The 19,649-nt window shown below is 37.3% G+C and overlaps 2 protein-coding genes and 1 pseudogene across 5 annotated transcripts; all 3 read left to right on the top strand.

Moving 5' to 3' along the window:
* Positions 1-72: 72 nt before the first annotated feature.
* Positions 73-4,785, top strand: LOC137724760 (uncharacterized). Its single transcript, XM_068463464.1, has 11 exons — positions 73-420; positions 541-636; positions 733-859; positions 983-1,160; positions 1,467-1,698; positions 2,065-2,235; positions 2,472-2,572; positions 2,876-2,944; positions 3,051-3,091; positions 3,190-3,293; positions 3,773-4,785. Exons 1-10 carry the CDS (start codon positions 253-255, stop codon positions 3,252-3,254), a joined length of 1,248 nt encoding a protein of 415 aa, XP_068319565.1. The 5' UTR covers positions 73-252; the 3' UTR covers positions 3,255-3,293; positions 3,773-4,785.
* A 2,010-nt stretch (positions 4,786-6,795) lies between these two features.
* LOC137724759 (acid phosphatase 1-like) lies at positions 6,796-8,069 on the top strand (annotated as a pseudogene).
* A 2,360-nt stretch (positions 8,070-10,429) lies between these two features.
* On the top strand, positions 10,430-19,017 carry LOC137726926 (protein PHOSPHATE STARVATION RESPONSE 1-like). Of its 4 annotated transcripts, none has more exons than XM_068465879.1 (9): positions 10,430-10,654; positions 11,515-11,566; positions 11,670-12,325; positions 12,441-12,696; positions 12,784-12,860; positions 12,961-13,000; positions 13,762-13,819; positions 18,089-18,158; positions 18,473-19,017. In XM_068465879.1, exons 3-9 carry the CDS (start codon positions 11,678-11,680, stop codon positions 18,869-18,871), a joined length of 1,548 nt encoding a protein of 515 aa, XP_068321980.1. In that variant the 5' UTR covers positions 10,430-10,654; positions 11,515-11,566; positions 11,670-11,677; the 3' UTR covers positions 18,872-19,017. The 4 variants fall into 4 exon arrangements, with proteins under 4 accessions (XP_068321980.1, XP_068321981.1, XP_068321979.1 ...); XM_068465880.1 differs by having other exon boundaries at positions 11,515-11,592; positions 12,453-12,696; XM_068465878.1 differs by having other exon boundaries at positions 11,515-11,592.
* The last annotated feature ends 632 nt before the right edge of the window (positions 19,018-19,649 follow it).

Genomic DNA, 19,649 nt, shown 5'->3' with positions numbered 1-19,649 from the left:
CACGTCGTTTGTAATCAGCGTCATTGTCCGCGCTCGAACTGGGTAAAACGGCGTCGTGCGGTCCATATGGAGAAAAATTGACATTTAGAGGGCGGGAAAATCACAAACCCGAACAGCCAGACGCCGCCGCTCTACCTCTTTTGATGAAATTGACAATCGTATCCTCCAATTCGTATTTCCCATTGAACATTTACATTGAAAGAGCTTGGGTAGTTGAGTCTTTTGGGCTTCAGAGGCGGAAGGAAGAAGACTATGGGTTGGAGGCACCCACAAATCTCCATGGAAGAAGTCGTGAATCTGATCAAAGGGTTCGTAGATATACTGATTCTGCTTTCTGGGTACCAATCGTCTGGTCGAATTGCCCACTGGGACTCTCACAACGTCAAGAAAGCATTCCAATGGGGCCTCTTCTTTGAGCAGGTCAAATTTTCACTAATTTTTCGCAATTTATTTCGTTTAAGTAACAAGGGTATCTCTGAATTCCATTGTTCTTTCATTTGGGAACCGAAAGATGAGATCTTGTTTCGGTGTTATTATCAGGTTTTCGGAAGTTTTAGCTCAGATGATTATGCGAATTCTGTGGAGAAACTTGATGCAGTTCTATCTGAAATGACATCAGCTGCTTCTTTCCCTAAGGTTTAGTTTTGTAAATTTGTGAAGATTTTTGTTTTGACACCTTGAATTTTTTAAGTGAACTTGTTTGTTAAGTCATAGTTATTTGTGATAAACCAGGGTCTTGCTCATCTGTCGTCTGCTACTCTTGCTAAGGCACGGCGCTTTGTATTAGAACATCTCATTCATACATTGCCCTTGAGGGATGTACATCTAAGAGCTTTGCTGACGGCAACTGTGGAGATGGATCTCGAGGAGCTATCGGAAACTGAGCATGACTTTCTGAATGCGTACTTCAACAAGTTGAAATTGCAGAACACATCGCTTGATCAAAGAATTACACCAGCTACAACGACTGAAAATTGTGGCAGTGATGGTTTCACAAGGTATGTGGTCCAAGAGCTCTTGAGGAGGTGGTCTACTGTTTCTTTCATAACATCGGTTGAAGCAGGCTTAGATGTTCTTTCTCAAAGTGTCAGACATAGCAGTTGGAGCGAGTTTGATGATAACTTGCTTAAGGAACAACTAAAGCATGAAAATGCTCCAGAGTAAGTGGGATATGTGTGTGCACAAACTTGTATTTTGTGGAAGAGTTAGTAATGTGTGTGAGTGAAGTGAATTGTTCCCTATGCGTACCGCATGGTGCGAGGAGTTATAGTAGAGTCGTTTACTATATGTGTCTGGTTTAAGGAGTAAGTGGCTAGTTTCTTGGTAAAGGTAGTATGTCTGCCATAAATTCGTTTTCTAAGATGCAATTAGTTGAGTTACGCGTTTTTTCTTTTATATTTCTAGAAAAGTTTGCATTCAAAATCAAAATATTACTGTTGGATGTCTCAATGCTGGGGCCTGAACTGAATATCTTGTGGCTCCTTATTCAGGATTGTAGAGTGGTTGCTTGGTTCTATGACATGGAACAGCTGGAAATCAAAGAATCTCTCTTATTTTCTTGATAAGAGAACTATTCGGTTGGTGTCAGGTGCCAGTATGATATTTTCAGCCCCTAAGATTCAGTGGGTACAAATTTTTGAACGGTTGAATTTGAATATTTCAGCAGGAAGCAGTGATGACGGTCTGTGCGAGACAATTGTAAGTTCAGTTCAAGAAAGAAATTACCAACTTAGAGTGAATTCTTATTTTTACTTTGATAAATCCCTTGAACGATTGATTCTCTCTGACAATAAATATTCCTTATTTTCAAGGTTGCCTGGTTATGTGCCCTAGGCTTCCCCTGCATTTGCACAGATGCATACTATGCAGTTCTTTCATAAGAGAGTTTTAGGTGCCTAATAATATAGTCAATTTCTATCTTAGGAATAAACTGTACTCTTGTTTCTTATCCTAGAAATTTTTGCCCCTTGCACATCCTACAAGATGATGTCAAACTATGAAACTGGATATGTTAACTGACTTTACTCACAATAATAACTGAATGCTTTTCCTCTCTTGAATCAGGAGCTCTTGTTACTAGGGTGTATTACAAGCAGATGGACTTCTCTAATTGAACATTTGATGTCAATTTCTCATGACTACAAAAATATTTTAGAGCAATATAATGAAGTATGCAACTTACTTCATGGAAGATCTACAGATCTTAAATCTAAACAGGAAGCAACATGTACAAAGGTACAATATTAAATACATACAAGTATACGTATGTGTGCGTGTGTGTGGTGTACACTTGTACATGTAAAATTTGCTATGCATGACATTATTAATTACTTTCTTTTCGTGTCCTTTTTGCCCGCTTGCCTGAGTGTCTGCTACTCTGCAGCTTTGGGATTTCTCTGTTCTTCATTGCTGGTTCATGTTTTGTCTTCCTTGCATTTCTAATCATGAGTGTCTTATATGTGTGAAAATAGGGAAGTGACATTCTCGAGTATTTGAGTGGATTTCTGGGAAATCAGATGCATCAGTTGTGGAAAGTATTCCCAGTTCTTGCAGCCGTTGCAATTCCTTCCTGGTATATTCTTATACATTCTCTGAAATGCTTGAATGTGCTGTGGATTTTGAATTAATTTTGGAATATGAACTGAACTGAGTCATAGGTTTTGAATGGTTTTAATTTCCCCCCTTTACATTTGTTTAGTTTAAGCGCCTTTTTTATTTTTTATTGAAATAGTTTTAATAAGTACATATCCATTAATAAGAATGACTGATCGTGATATCTTATATGACATCGTAAACTAGTTTAGTTTTATGGAATTTTTATCACTTGTTTTCAAGTGTGTTTTGTAATTGAATTATGCAATACTTTTTACCGCAGGTCACCCTTGTTTAGACTTTACTTGAGCGAAATTCAGATTCAGTTTCAAGGAGATTTTTCAACAATGAGGTTTTTCTATTTTAACTCTTCCTACTGATAATATTTGCCCAGATGTATGATTGTCGCGAGACAATAATTCTGTTATAGTCAGAAATTCACACACTTCGTTTTGCAGATGCTGCAACTGTGCTAATGATAAGAAGGAGCACAATGACTGTAAGTATATTAAATTAATTGAACAGTTGTCCCCTCCCCTTTTCTCTTAAAATAATGCTTAAAGGAAGTTCTAGAATTAACTCGTAACTTAATTCCAGGTGAACTTGCCGAGAGAATTTGGTGCCTTTACATTTTTCATGTCAATGGCTCTCACGTAGCCTGAAGTCGCCGATAACTGTTTTGAAATATTTGCTAGTCATCTGTAAGCATATTTATCCTCCATGCAAATCTGAATAATTTCTACTCCATTAATCATTTATTGCTCGTTATATGAAGTGTTAGACAGATTAATTATGTAGGCTTAGATTTATGGAACTAAATATATAAGTTGAAATCTAATAAATCGATTGAATTTGGAACGAAAGAAAATTCGAAAGCACAATTTTGTAACTATGTAAGTGTTATATTTTGCTCAGATATATGCTTTGTATGTAATAAATCTAATAAATCTATTCTAAATGCAGTAGTGTAACTGTGTAAGTGTTATATTTTGCTCAGATATATGCTTTGTATGTAAGCACAATTTTGCTTAATTATTTTTTTAATCATCTTGGTATCGAAGATCTACACGACACAATTTTTGGTGACCTTTGTGGGGCCTTTTGTGACCAACCATGTGATGAAAACACTATATGAAGTTCACAGAAAATGATTAATAAGTTTACTCTATTGTTCTTGTAGGTATGATATGGCCGGTGTGATACTTTGGGCACAAGAGTCGATCTCATTCCACTTAAATGCTTCCAGGAACTTTCGCCATCAAGCTTCCTTTGAATCAGAAGCAAAAAAACAACAGAGAAGAAAAATCAACTTTTTCCAAAAAGTGCTTTTCTCCCTTTACTGACATTACATCACTTGAGGCAAGTCATCAATTCCTTCTCAAATCTGGGTCCTATAGGACCTGGAATAGTATCAAAAAAAGTTTATTTGATTGTTGATTGTAACGTTTATCCGCTCCGACCAATGAGAATGCGACATGTTGTTGATGATGCCTGCTAGTGGGAATTGTTACTTGAAAGCTTCATCTGTGGCTTTACCTATTTCTAGTTACACCATTCTTGCTGCTTCCTTTTGCTTCCAGCCATCTCTCTATAAAATGGCACACGGTCAAGGTGGAGGAGGAATTAAAAATATGAAAGTTTCTAGCATCTTTGTCTGTTGGAAAATCCAGCGTTCGAAGCCATTGAAGAGAATCGCAAGCGCTGGGTCTGAGGTCAAGCTTGTTGGCAATCAAAGCAGTGCATCCTCAATGGGTTATTGCCGTGGTTCATATCTTTTGAGGCAGTTGTTTTGGAAGTTGAAGTCACAATGGAAACAAGGTTTGGGATGGCAAAAGAGCTACAAACGGTACAGCTATGATCTTCAGAGCTACTCTCTCAACTTTGACGACGGGTTTGATGACCATCGCTCATAGTTTCCGTCCACTCGGAGGAGTAAATTTTACAGAAACCTTTAGAGTATATGGACACTTTTTCCCCCTAAGATATATAGATATATTTTCGATTTACTCGATTCTATATATTCATGCAGCTTAGATTTACCATGAGAGTTGGCAAATAACAGCATGAACATTTTGTTTCATTTTCGATCTATTTTGCTTCTCTTCAACGAGATGAATGTTGGAGAAATAATTTCCGCATACTATAAAAATTGCGATTTCTTGTCATTTTATGAGTGGAGCAAATATTATTATTCTTGCAATCTTTCTACTTTTGATTGTCAAAAAGATAAAGTGAATTCCACAGATAAGGTTTGGGGTCCACTGTTCAATGCCATGTTCGTTTTGTATGCAATTCCAAGATCACTGCCATTAACAAACTCGACCTAATTTTTGTTTCCATTTGGAAAGAAAAGTGACCTAAAATTGTGAGGATCGTTATTTGTTTTTCCACATTTTGTTTTGCTTAACTTCTTTCTACCAAAACTTCATGTTTTAGCATCTGATCAGAATCTCAATTCGACTTGGGGAGAAATCTTATTCTATCATCGGAATAAATTACCTCAAAACGTGATAAACGAAACACTCAGATAAAGTTATATCACCGATTACACTCAATTTTTCTAGACTTGGAACAATGATAAGGTAGAAGAACCTTTAACTTGAGGAACTCGCATGATTATATAATACTTTTCCTTTGTGCAATTGGATGTTTTGTTTTCCACTTACCTTGTCCCAAATTTGTTATATTTCCTTGGAAATTCATGAACTATGATGAGCATGCCCACAAAGCCCAAATGACATTTAAATCGATGGCTAAGGCCATCTTCAACCGAAAGGTTTAGAGGGCCGAAAATAGATTTAAAATCATCTTCAACTGAGGGTCAGGTCAAAAGGCTCGTGGGTTCCACTAGACAAAAAAGGGCCAAAGGGCCAACCGGTCGGCCCAAATGAGCCAACTAGCCGGCCCTGAGCCGGGCTTAAAAATTTGAATCTCAACGGCTAGCTGATGTCAGCTAGTGGTTATTTTTGAATATATTTTTTTTACAGTTTTTTTTTGGGCCAAAATTTTAAAAAGAATATTTAATTAAGGCCCATAAATGTGATTGGTTATATGTAGGGATGTTGCTTTTACAAGCATGTTTGATTGCTCAAACCTCTCCCACAACGATGTGGTACAAATATAATGGGTGCCACACATGCAATCTTTTGCTTGCTCAATTCTCTCTCGATGTGGGACAAATATAATGTTTGCCCTAAATATAAGCTTCCTATTAGAGATGGTAAATGTGCATTTATACATGTAACTATCTCAAACTAAGTCGTACTAGTAATTGGACACTTAAATTAAAAAAATTAATTTAACATACAACTGTTAACCGTTGCAAGTAGACATGAAAGTGGTGCCAATTACTACGACGAAGTAAGTGTTTTCACAATTTATTTTAAATATTTAATTATATTTCATTTAATTTAAGTTGTTGTAGTTTTTAAATTTAAATAATAGATTCTGTTTGGCCCTTGGTTGGAGATGGTTTTTTGTAACAGGATTAAAACGAGTCTTATGACCCTTTGGCCCTCGGTTGGAGATGGTAAGAAATACGGCCCTGCACTATTCATTAAAATATTAATTTCATAGAGGGCTAGAGGGTTAAAATGAGCCATCTTGCTAGCCTTTGGTTGGAGATGACTTAAGATTCATTGATCAAGAACTATGATGGGCATGCATGAAATGCTAATTAAGCTAAATCACTAGAATTTTATTTATTTTTCATTATGTAAATGATATTATGAGAGAGAAATCGAACTCAGAACTTTGAGTGCAGTGCAAAATAAATGATTACAAACTAGGAAACAAATTTATGAGTTGTGAAGCATAAATTAGCCTTTTTGTCCAGTTGTCCATTACATATATTCATTAATCCACAAATCAGTTTGCTAGCCATCAAACTTAATTGATTACACCATGTGATCTTGGAGCAAAAGGCCATGCCAATCCATGGCCCCACACCCCATGCCACCACTAAATTATGTGCCCTAAATTTTTGAGACTATTTTTTGCTCACCACTCTCAAGTGACGGTGATGTTCACTATTTAAATTTTGAGATCTATGTAGTGGATAGACACAAATCTCAAAATTTAAACTCATCAAACAGTAATAAATAAAGTGATGAACATTATCACCACTAGTGGGCAATGAGAAAAAAATGCACCCCTTAATTCTTTACTTACCCCCTTCCCTATCTATCCTCACCCATTTTCTCTCCATCTCCACCTGCTTTCTTTCCACCACATCCAAATGGGAAACTCATAGGATTTCTAATTTTTCTCTCAGGCTTGGTGGTTGCAGCAACAGCATATTGGAACATTTTGAAAACCCGAAAAGCTGATAGCGTTGAATTGGGAGACGAGTTGAAGAAGTACTGTGAGAGTTGGAGGATCAATGTTTAAGTGAACAGCATTAGAGGGTTTGATGTTGCACCCCAAGAATGTGTTGGGTACGTTAAGAAATACATGACGTCTTCTCAGTACAAGGCTGACTCACAGAGGCCCTTGGAGGAGCTGTCACTCTCTACTTAGCAGCAGCTGCTGCACATTGGAGGGTGATGGCAAGGATGCTTGGATTTTTGATGTCGATGACACACTTTTCTCCACTATTCCTTACTTCAAGAAACACGGTTTCGGGTATAAGTCACATTTTAAGAACCGTTCGTGAGATTTGAACTCTGGGAACTCTTTTAACGAGGTGGAGACTGGATGTCACTGACGTACGTTTGCTTTCGGAAAATTCAAACTAGGGGAGAGAAGCTGAATGGGACTTGTTTGGAGGCATGGTTGAGAGAAGGCAAGGCACCAGCTCTTGAGCACACACTGAAGCTCTTCCATGAGATCAAAGATAGTGGATCAAGATCTTTTTAATCTCTTCAAGAGGGGCAAATTTGAAGCTCATCAAGTGTGGATAATCTCGTTGGATACCATGGATGGACTGGTCTCATATTAAGGCATATATGGAAATATCATCACGGTTTCAAATCCATATTTTTCATAGTTATTTTATTCTTAAAGGAAAAAGATGGATGAATCAATTAGCGTTTCTGTAAGAAGCACTTTTACTCATAAGCGTTTTTGTTACAAGCGCTTTTGTTATAAACATGTACAGGGTGTAAAGTGCTTCACGAAAAAGCAATAGCAAATGCTTAAGTAGAAATTAAATGCCTTAACGACCTAAAAGCACTGTTAATTTTCTTCGCCAAACATTATTAAAAGCACTTTTAGAGCTTTCATGAGCAGTACCTTGTTTGATAAGAGAGATCTGACTTCAATTTCATGCACTTGTGTGCAATGCAGATGTAACCCTTGAACTCACTTGATATGAGTTCAAGGAACTGCAAACATACAAGTCTGAGGCAAGGCATAGACTGATTGATGAAGGTTACCGCATATTGGGCATCACTGGAGACCAGTGGAGCAGTTTCGAGGGACTTCCCATGGTAAAAAGGACATTCAAATTACCCAATAACTCCATATACTATATATAGCATGAGAAATTTCAGTGCATTCATTGCTGTGAAAATTTTACAATATACTGGCGTATGAATGCAATGGTGCAGTTGAGGACTGAATTTGTGTTCTTTAACCTAAACATTCCAATCTAGCTATTTAAAAATACGGTGCATCGCATACACTGGTGTAATGTAGAAAGACTCATATTGTTGTTCCTTTTTCTTTGTGTATTTTTGAAGTGGCCAAATATATGATGCTGTAAGTTTCAGTGCTTTCTAATCCTCTGCATAAAAGACCAGTGATTTCAATGAATCCTGCCACCTTCTACAAGTTAATTTTCCGGGACATATAGCTCGAGTGATTGAGAACAATTTATCTCGCATCGGAGGTCTTCCACACAAATCTCTGCCCCTTAGTATCACTTGAATGAAAAATATATCCACGTTGTTCCCCAAAACAAAACAAGTTTTCCTTTGTGCTAATCATAGCATTAGGGTATAATTACTTGTTGGAATTGGATTCATGATAGCTTAATCAGGTACGTACACGTAATTGTATATACACAGTCCTACTTCTTCAAGAAATTGTTTCCAAAACGGCAAAGAAAATGAAAAGCCCATGGATATTCATATTCTCATTACCAACTTAGGCATATATTTATTTTGAAGGTTTTTTTATTGAAATCGATAGAAGTGATCTTGAATTTTTTCACCATTAATTATTTTGGTCATTCTGTGAAAAATCTTCGTTAAATAATGAACTAATTTAATAAACAATGAGCCAAAATGATATAACAAAAATTAAGGGTATTTTTGTTATTTTGGTTTTTATTTAACAGACATTTTCACTAAATCTCATAGACCAAATAAAGACTTATGCCAATTTCAAAGATCATTTGACTAAAAAATCTCTTTTCGTCGAATTTTAACTATAATTGTTATTAGAATCCGAGTCGTCCGATGCGTAGACTAATTGCTCATCACTTACAACTTTCATATGCTAAGACAATTACAAAACATATGGGAGGTTTTGATTAAGACGTTATTAACATTGAAAATCTTCATATTAACAACAAAAACCCAATTTTATTACTTAAATGTACCATTTTATTTGGCTCAAGCAGTTTGACCCTTTAATTGCTGACTGTGTCCAGCATTCTAATTATCCTTATCCATCTGGTTTCTAACACGTTTACCAAAATTAAAAAATCTGGTTTCTTACACGTTTCTACTCAAAATTTTAAGGACCAGGTTTGGGTCCGAGGAGCAAAGACGCAATACAAGGAATAAAGCATCTGATCAACGGTCGAAAAATAAAAAAGTATGTAAGAAGTAAAACAGCATGTGTGAATTTTACATTTTATAAATAATTTCTCACTCGGTGTGCCCAAATAGGCCATAGGCACCTCTTATGAGAGTGGGATCTAGTGAGATTTAAGTATCTATGTTCTTGTAAAAGAAGTTTTATGAAAATTGGACGTGGTTGGACATTTCTATGTAAGTTTTTTGCGAGAAGCGCCCTAAATACATAAGCACAATAATTTTAGAAGGTGTTTTCGTCTTTATATTTGCCCCAATATTTTTTTTGGGTCTGTGTGTTTCAAATTTGATCAATTTGGTCTTTATATTTTGCCACTTTAATGTACTTCAATGTTTCAAAGAGCTACGTGTACACATTAACGTTTACACTAAACATGAATTCCAAACGATTAAAAGGTGAAAACACATGAATCAAACAAATCAACTTGCAAGGTCGAGTGAGTTGGTACCACACCCCTTCTCTATTGCACCCAAATTTAAATTCTATTGTCCCATAAATTACAATTGATTAAAAGGAAAACTAATGAAAAATGCTTAAAAACTTTGAGATTTAACGAAAATAACAAAATAAATGGTAAAATAAATAGTATCAGAATTGATTTTTTAATGTAAAAATATAATTTTTTATTAAAGTAAACAGTAACAGAAGTTTTTTGTTAAATTTCTCTTGATTAAAATTACTTTGTCAAATCGACCAGGTAAAGGACACAAAGAAATACGTAAACGTCTTGTAGTCAAATCCGAGAACATGCAAAACGCATGGATCCAAAAAGTATATAAAACATAAAAGAGGTAAAAAAGGTGAAGGAAGTTGATTAGTCAAATGTCTCGTCTCCCTGGCCATATTCGGCCTTTGGGCTACTCCGAAGAACATTTTTAGGTTTTCAACCCTAAAACAATCATAGTCATCATAACGCTGAAACACATGCCCCACGTGCACCTCGCCCAGATATTTTCACCGCCCGCCTATCGCAGTCCTCCCTCACGTGGGCCCGCACGTATGCCCGTGGAGACGTGTTTAAACGATCACTAAGGCGCGTGGAAAAATCCTACTGTTCCTTAAAACGCAGAGAGCCCCCAAAACACCAAAGGAAAAAAGGAGGCACAAAAACCAAGCGCACTCGCGTGACTCGTCACCGTTCAGTTCCCTTCCCTGCCCCATCTCGTTCTTTCGCTCGCACCGCCGGTGACGGAATTTTAAAACACCCGCCTGTTGTTCTAGACGTGTCTCCGTTGTCATCCTTCAAATTCCTGGTTTCGGTTCGATTCTGCGTGAATTGGGGCTTGCTTTCGAGATTCAGGTGCGTATTCGATATACCCTTTTGATAATTTTGGGGTTTTTGGGTGGAATTCGGGGATTTTTTTGCTCTTTGTGGATGCCCATTTGGCGTTTTGATTCTATTTTTTTCATATAATTTTTTTCTTTTCGAATTGGTGTTGTTTGGTGAAAATTAATTTGGTTTTCGATGGATATTGTGGTTTGTTGTTGATCAATTTTGGTGCATGTGTTGGTTTGGATGTGTAGCAATTGTATTCCATGGTGGGGGTGTAATGTTGTAGCTGTTTTGTGACTGTAATGAATTGCATGCTTTGATGAAATTTGATTGCTCGAGCTTGTAATCAATTGCTTTGTGTTTTAGTTTTCGGGGTTCTGCGTGGAGGGTACATGGTAGAATATAGGGATATAGTTGAAGAATGCTTCTAAAATGTGAAACATTAAGTGTGAAGTTTCTATTCGGTAATTGGTAACTTAAGGTTCTTCGTAGATTTTTGTTTGATTGACATAAGTAGGATTATTTTCCGGGGCGTTTCAGAGTGGGACAAATAAGTGCTTTAGTGCTGTCCAAATGTGGACTTTTGATTGTATTATGTAGCATTACAACCACCTAATCAACTGCCTCATTGAAAATGACTATTAGGAAAGCTTTTTGGATAAGTTCTTTCGGATAGTAGGGTTGTCCCACTCATAGTTTTAAGGGGCTCATTTAGTCAGGGCTTGGAATGGTATCCATTCAGGGCACTGCAATGTAATTCTACACTCATTCCTGTGGGTTCTTTTTGTGAAATCATTTTCATGTTTCGGGGAAAGATTTTATCATCTTCATCCTAACAGATGCTTGTTGGTTTTGATCGTATCTTGCATTTATTGTTATGTTTACAGGCGAAAATTGATGACCCCTTTCAGTGGTTTTGCTGTCAATGACAAGCAAAAGGTGCGCTGTCAGTAAGATTTAAGTTGGTAGGTATCGTCACTATCACAAGCTAAGCTAATAGCTCATGACTAGATTACTGATGCTCCCACTTTTCTGATTTTAGGACTATAGATGGAGGCACGCCCTGCTATGTCCATCCGGAGATCAGCTGCAAAGCAGCTTACTCATATGGGGGTCCCTTCAACAGTGTCTTCATCCTTACCAGTCCTTCCAACTTCTTTGGAAGAGACACATCCTAAGTTGCCAGACTCCCAACAGGTTTCCATTGAAAGAGAACTTATGACAAGGCCTGTTGTGCATGCTGGTCACTTAACCTCCAACAGTGGAGTAGTTGGTCACATATTTTCATCATCATCGGGATTTTCAACAGATCTTCACTACTCAACTCTTTCACCTCATGAAAAACAGCCAAAAAACTCTCCTTTCATTTCTCAGTCATCGAGTTCTGCAGCTTTGCCATTACCGCATTCTCCTCATTCGGGATTTCTTCAGTCAACAGAATCTTGTCCTTATCCCAAAGAAAACAGTGGTTCCTGGTGTACAGATCCACTGCCAGGTTTCCTTGATTTTCCTGTAAATAACCATATCGAGAATAGTCAAATAGAGAGCAGTAGTTGTAGCGGCATAATGGCTGCTGATGAATTTGTTAAGAGACATGATTGGCAGGAATGGGCAGATCAGCTAATTACTGATGACGATGCTTTAACTTCTAACTGGAATGAGCTTCTTGTTGACAACGTTACAGATCTGGAACAAAAGGTTGAGATATTCTCATAGGGTTGGTCCATGATATACATTTGCAAGTTTGATGAAATTTATCCGTCATTATTATCAAAATAGAAACGCCTATTCGGTTCTTATTATGTTGTTTTAGATGAAATACCAGGCTCCCAAACCGTCTTCAAATTTTTCGGTTCAGCAGTCCCAAGTTCATCAGCAACAACCCGCTTCATCTGGGGAAATCATTCCTGCTTCATCTGGGGAAATCATTCCTGCTCCATCTAGGGAAATCATTTCTGTTGCTGCTCCTTCTTCAGCTAATAGTGCCACTGCCAAGGCACGCATGCGTTGGACGCCTGAACTTCATGAGGCCTTTGTGGAGGCTGTTAACCAACTTGGCGGTAGTGAAAGTGTGTAACTCGGAATTCCTCTGGCTTTACTGAATTCTTAGCCTAAGATACAAACTTCTAACTCAACTGAACTTTTACTTCTCACAGGAGCAACTCCTAAGGGTGTGCTAAAGCTCATGAAAGTTGAAGGCTTGACTATCTATCATGTGAAAAGTCACTTGCAGGTACACTACCTCCTTTAGCCGATAAATAGTTTCCAATAGAAACTCTGTGAGAGATAGAGAGAGAACTTTTTTTTTGATCGGAGATCATTTTGAATTGCAGAAATATAGGACTGCTAGATACAGACCAGAGTCATCTGAAGGTATATGTATATACATGCGTAACTGTATATGTTTATTATGTAGATATGTGTATGCAACTATGCATGCATAATTGCATAAATCTATAGAGAATATGTTGATTGTATTTTGCTCTATTTCCTATTAAGCTCTTGTTATGATATAATGCATCAGCCTCTTTGTTATGATATTTTTGTGTGGGACTGGATAAAACAAGACTTATACAAGCGCCAAATTTTTTATAATTAGACAGTCTGATGTGAAAATTTTGTTCTCTTGGAAAATTACATTCTTGTTAACAAAATAATTTTCTGTTCTTTGGTGTTGGAGATAGTGTGGTTGAGAAAATAATTGGGATCTCTTTTTCTTTTTATACTGTGTTTCTTGTTTTTGATGCTGTCAAATGAGAAATTATTTTTGACTTCTTTTCATACCCAGCTGCCCAGAATTTGACTTGCACTATTTCAAAGTTTCCACTATATATAAGTTGATTTTCCAAGTCTCAGAACCTTTCCCCTAGAATCCCTGAGAAGGCTATGCTTCGGTGAATATACGTTTTCATACTAGTGATCTCAGTATTTTTCTTAGTCTATTCACCAGTACCGTACAGGTTCCTCAACATGTCATCCTATGAGGTATTTTGGTGCTGAAATGCTTGTTTTAATCTCCTTGAGTGTCATGCTCTATCCTTGAGACTTTGAAGTTGGCATGGATGTGCTTACCTCATTTTTTAATACCTTACGTAGTTAGTTAATGTGATGTGTTAATAAACATTCTTTTGTAGGCGCCTTGGAGAAGAAATTGACTCCAATTGAAGAAATGACGTCTCTTGACTTGAAAACGTAAGTCAATTACTGATTAATTATTTAGACCTATTGGTCCGATGATTGTGAAGCAGCATTTTTCATGTGGTACTTGCTTTACATAATCATTGCAAGGTTGCAACATCTGATGATACACCTTGTGGTTATCTAGTTACTGCTAATAACATATGGTATTCCCATAGATAAAGTCTTTAGACTATACTTTGTGGATTTTGAATGAAAAGAATGCTGCTTGATGTGGATAGGAACTCTTTCTCGAAAAAATAATAAAAAGATAGAAAGGTGATAACTTTACTGGAATTCGGTTGACCCCAAGGTTTCAGGATGATCTGCATAGGTTTATAATTAGCTTCTTTTATTTCTTTTGGGTGAGATAAACGATGTGTAGTTTGAAATTGGATTCCCAATTATTAGATATGGTCCCTGCTGCTCTGATGGGCAGTTGGAACTCAAATGTGCTGCTGCAGCATCAATAGATTTGCCACTGATGCTCCACTGTATATTAGCTAGCCATTGTTGTTTAGAGATCTTAGGTTCACATAAACAGAATGTCTCCTTGTATTATACTGCAACTTTAGTGTTTATCGCCGGAGTTAAATTGAGAGTTCCGAGTTGAAGGTTATTGTCGTTTAAGTGCCTTCCTGTCCACTTTTTAACAAGATTCATAGGGTTAACCTTAGTGTTTATTTTCACTGTTTAACCTCATGGTGGTGGGATGATTAATAAAATAAAAGACCTTAATTGCTAATTTTAGCATTTGGAAGATGTTGACTATTGTTTTTTTTTTTTTTTTTTTTTTTTTTTTTCCCAATTGTTTATTGGACCTAGAATCTGTTTGTATTTTTGATAGGACCAAGGCACTGTTAACTTTAGCACTTGGAAGATACTGTTAACTCCTCAACTATTTGAATGCAATAAGCCTAGAGTGGGTCTAATAAATTGCCCAAGGGTCACAAATGATTACCTATCGACTTGTTTTCTATCATCTCATTTTGTATTGTGTTACCATGTTCTATTTTTCTGAAACTTTGTACTCATTTGATTTGGGTAACAGTGGTATCGAGATCACTGAAGCTCTGCGACTGCAGATGGAAGTTCAAAAGCGACTGCATGAGCAGCTTGAGGTATGAATTTGTTCATTGGAAAAGGATTTTTCTTTCTAATTAGTCGACTGGTTGAGTTATCCTCATAAATATATTCTGAAGGTTTTGTTTATCTTTACCACCTGTTACTGCTGAGAAAGTTTGTGACAAGCATTTATAGCCCTGTTGCACTTTTTTGGCATTGGTCAAATCTGGAACCTCAAATTTATGTGTTCTTAAACTGTGGTCTACATTTCCGGATTCTATTCATCTGTTTTTACTTTTGTTGGTTTAATCCTCGTGGGTTTCTTTTTTGCCAATTTTGTGGTACCACCCATAACTTTCCTCTTTGTGCAGATTCAAAGAAATCTGCAGTTACGAATAGAAGAACAAGGGAAGTATCTTCAAATGATGTTTGAGAAGCAATGCAAGTCAGGTATTGACACGCTTAACCCATCATCATCCAATTTGGATGACCCCTGCGCTCAGTCTTCAGATGCAATGCAAGTTTGTCTCGACAAAAGTGAACCGGAGTCTTCCAGGTTGGACCAAGGCGAGACTCAAACTGATCCAGTTAAAGCCAACCCCACATCATCAGGTGGTTCACAGGAACCGGAAGGGAAGCAGAAAGCACCTGAAACGGAAACTGTTCCCCAGAATACCGAGCCAGATGTTGGTGAGGCCACTTCCCAACCTCCAAAGCGTGCCAAAATCAAAGAATAGGTTATAAATCATCTGTTAAATCAGTATTAGACTGACTAATCTTTCCTGATTTATAGGTGGTCTAAAATTTTAAGATAGGCATGTTTGCCCTCTGAAAGATCTGTGATTTTAAGATGGGCACTGAATAAATACTGCGAATGCAGTTTTTATTTTTTATTTTTTAAATTTTTTTAAATTTTATTTTTCTGTGCAATTGATAATTTATAGCTAATTATTAGCCAAGTTTGATCCAAATGCAACTTTAAAATTTTCTGTTAAAAACAATTTCTTATTCGGACGCAAATGGCTCTTTACTGTGCAAAGGGGTTGAGCTCTTGGAGCAAGTTCATCCTTGAAAAAATACGCCAGTACTCAATCTATTTAATTCATTCAGGGAACAGTAATAGACTCCAAATGCATTGGCACTTAGCTCATTTAAAATATTATTAAATTTTTTTTATAAAACAATAAAAAAAAGTTTTAATTTCGGATAGGATTTTAACGAATTTCGTTACGACACGTGTCAAATAAACTTAAAAAAAACACACTAAATAAAATTACATAAACTCACCAAATAAACTTAAAAAACACACTAAATAAAATTACATAAGCTCATCAAATAAACTTAAAAAAACACACTAAATAAAATTACATAAACTCATCAAATAAACTTAAAAAAATACACTAAATAAACTAAGAACTTTATTGTTCCACCACGAGCTTCTTTTAATTATCTTGACCTTGTTGCAATCCCCACTGGTGCTCAATCAAGTCACCTTGACAGGTACAGTGCCAATATGGCTCTTGCAATGAAGTGTACCACTTATCGATCAATTGATTGTAACGTCCATCCAGTTCCAATGGCTCGTGTTGCACGGGATCTTCAGTGTCATCATGAGCACAATAGATATGTGTTTTTGAGTTGTTCATTGTGTCCGGCTTGTATTCGTCGACGGCATCACAATCATACTCATCTTCCACAATCATGTTATGAAGAATGATACACGTCATCACGGTGGATCGAAGTGCCTCGACATCAAACATTCTGGCAGTTGACCTGACAATCACCTAACGAGCTTGTAGGATACCAAAACAACGCTCCACATCCTTCCTACACCACTCTTGACATTTTGCAAAGTGTTTTTCTTTTTCACTTTGTGGATGTGGGACTGTTTTGACAAACGTGGTCCACCTTGGGTAAATGCCGTTTGCAAGGTAATACGGCCCGTCGTATGTATGGCCATTGACTGAATATATGACTCTAAGTACTTTTCCTTGCAGCACTTCTTGGAAGACTGGAGATTGGGTAAGGACATTTAGGTCATTTTGAGCTCCTGGAACACCAAAAATTGCATGCCAAATTCATGTATCAAATGAAGCCATCGCTTCCAAAATGATACTTTTGGCTCCTTTTCTGTTGCCATACGCTCCTTGCCACGTACTTGGACATATTTTCCAAGTCCAGTGCATGCAGTCGATGCTTCCAATCATGCCAGTGAAGTCTCGCATCTCACCCTTCCTTAATAGCCTTCACATGTCCTTTTCCGTGGGGTTCCGAAGATACTCCTTGGTATAGAGGGCTTCGATTGCAGAGCAAAACTACATCAGGGATTCCAGAGCAGTTGATTTTCCCATCCTTGTTATCTCATCCATCAAATCTGTGAGTGCGCTTGCGCATGCGGGCCCCTCCTCTGATTTCTTGTTGGCGAAGCGCGCCCAGTTGCTCGTGCTTCCCACACGCCTGGGGCAAAAAAAAAAAATTCAAACAGCATGCGACGTCACGCTGGTGTTAGCATGACGTCACATAGGCCGGGCCTTGGCTCAGCACGTTTTGGGCTGGCCTATGGGATGGCTTGGGCTGGGGGTTGGACTGTTTTGGGTGTTGGGTGCCGGGCAATCCACTCTTGGGCAGTTGGAACTCAAATGTGCTGCTGCAGCATCAATAGATTTGCCATGGATGAGTGTATATTAGCTAGCCATTGTTGTTTAGAGATCTTAGGTTCACATAAACAGAATGTCTCCTTGTATTATACTGCAACTTTAGTGTTTATCGCCGGAGTTAACTTGAGAGTTCCGAGTTGAAGGTTATTGTCATTTAAGTGCCTTCCTGTCCACTTTTTAACAAGATTCATAGGGTTAACTTTAGTGTTTATCTTCACTGTTTAACGTCATGGCGGTGGGATGATTATTAAAATAAAAGACCTTAATTGCTAACTTTAGCATTTGGAAGATGTTGACTATTGTATTTTGTTTTTCCCAATTGTTTATAGGACCTAGAATCTGTCTGTAATTTTGATAGGACCAAGGCACCGTTAACTTTAGCACTTGGAAGATACTGTTAACTCCTCAACTATTTGAATGCAATAAGCCCAGAGTGGGTCTAATAGATTGCCCAAGGGTCACAAATAATTACCTATCGACTTGTTTTCTATCATCTCATTTTGTATTGTGTTACCATGTTCTATTTTTCTGAAACTTTGTACTCATTTGATTTGGGTAACAGCGGTATCGAGATCACTGAAGCTCTGCGACTGCAGATGGAAGTTCAGAAGCGACTGCATGAACAGCTTGATGTATTAATTTGTTCATTGGAAAAGGATTTTTCTTTCTAATTAGTCAACTGGTTGAGTTATCCTCATAAATATATTCTGAAGGTTTTGTTTATCTTTAGTTGTTACTGCTGAGAAAGTTTGTGACAAACATTTATAGGCCTGTTGCACTTTTTTGGCATTGGTTAAATCTGGAACCTCAAATTTATGTGTTCTTAAACTGTGGTCTACATTTCTGGGTTCTATTCATCTGTTTTTACTTTTGTTGGTTTAATCCTCCTGGGTTTCTGTTTTGCCAATTTTATGTGGTACCACCCATAACTTTCCTCTTTGTGCAGATTCAAAGAAATCTGCAGTTACGAATAGAAGAACAAGGGAAGTATCTTCAAATGATGTTTGAGAAGCAATGCAAGTCAGGCATTGACACGCTGAACCCATCATCATCCAATTTGGACGACCCCTCTGCTCAGCCTTCAGATGCAACACAAGTTTGTCTTGACAAAAGTGAACCGGAGTCTTCCAAGTTGGAGCAAGGCGAGACTCAAACTGATCCAGTTGAAGCCAACTCCACATCATCAGGTGGTTCACAGGAACCGGAAGGGAAGAAGAAGGCACCTGAAACGGAGACTGTTCCCCAGAATCCCGAGCCAGATGTTGTTGTAGCCAGTTCCCAACCTCCAAAGCGTGCCAAAATCAAAGAACAGGTCTCATCTGTTAAATCAGTATTAGACTACTAATCCTTCCTGATTTATAGGTGGTCTAAAATTTTAAGATAGGCTTGTTTGCCTTTTGAAAGATCTTCTGTGATTTTAAGACGGGCACTGAATAATTATAGCGAATGCAGTTTTTTTCTGTGCAATTGATAATTTATAGCTAATTATTAGCCAAGTTTTGATCCAAATGCAACTTTTTAGATTTCCTGTTAATAAACATTTCTTATTCGAACAAATTTCCTAACCTCTAGAAAAGGGGTTTTTTTTTTTTTTTTTTTGAAAATTCTCAATAAAATTGAGAAAATTGTAGCGATAGTTACTCAACTAAAAATGCATGATCGTTGGTTCCTCAACTCATCAAAACGTGCATTTATGATATTTTTTCGTCAACTCTGTTAAAACTTTTGTCAAAATGTGTCCCGTGCAATGCACGTGAGGTTGAATCAAGAGACAAATATGAAAAATTAAATGGGAAAATTGTAGAAATGGTTCCTCAACTTTAACCAAATTGAAGAAATGGTCCCTCAACTTTAACCCAATTGGAGCAATGGTCCCTCTACTTTAATCCAATTGTAGCAATATGATTCTTCTAACATTACTCGTTTTGACATATTTTGACAGAAGTTCTGACGGAGTTGACGAAAATGACCATAACTGCATGTTTTATGAAGTTAAGGAACCAATGACCATGAATTTTCAGTTGAAATACCATTACTTTAATTCCCTCGTAATAATTATTGTAGGTGCCCCATTTTTGAAGAAGAAAATCCCGCGACTTAACTGTTGTTGTTTCACTACAAGA

The sequence above is a fragment of the Pyrus communis genome, chromosome 2, assembly GCF_963583255.1.
Source record: "Pyrus communis chromosome 2, drPyrComm1.1, whole genome shotgun sequence".
In the NCBI taxonomy this organism is placed as follows: domain Eukaryota; kingdom Viridiplantae; phylum Streptophyta; class Magnoliopsida; order Rosales; family Rosaceae; genus Pyrus; species Pyrus communis.
The sequence above is the reverse complement of the archived record's forward strand: the minus strand, read 5'-3'. Positions and strand labels throughout refer to the sequence as shown.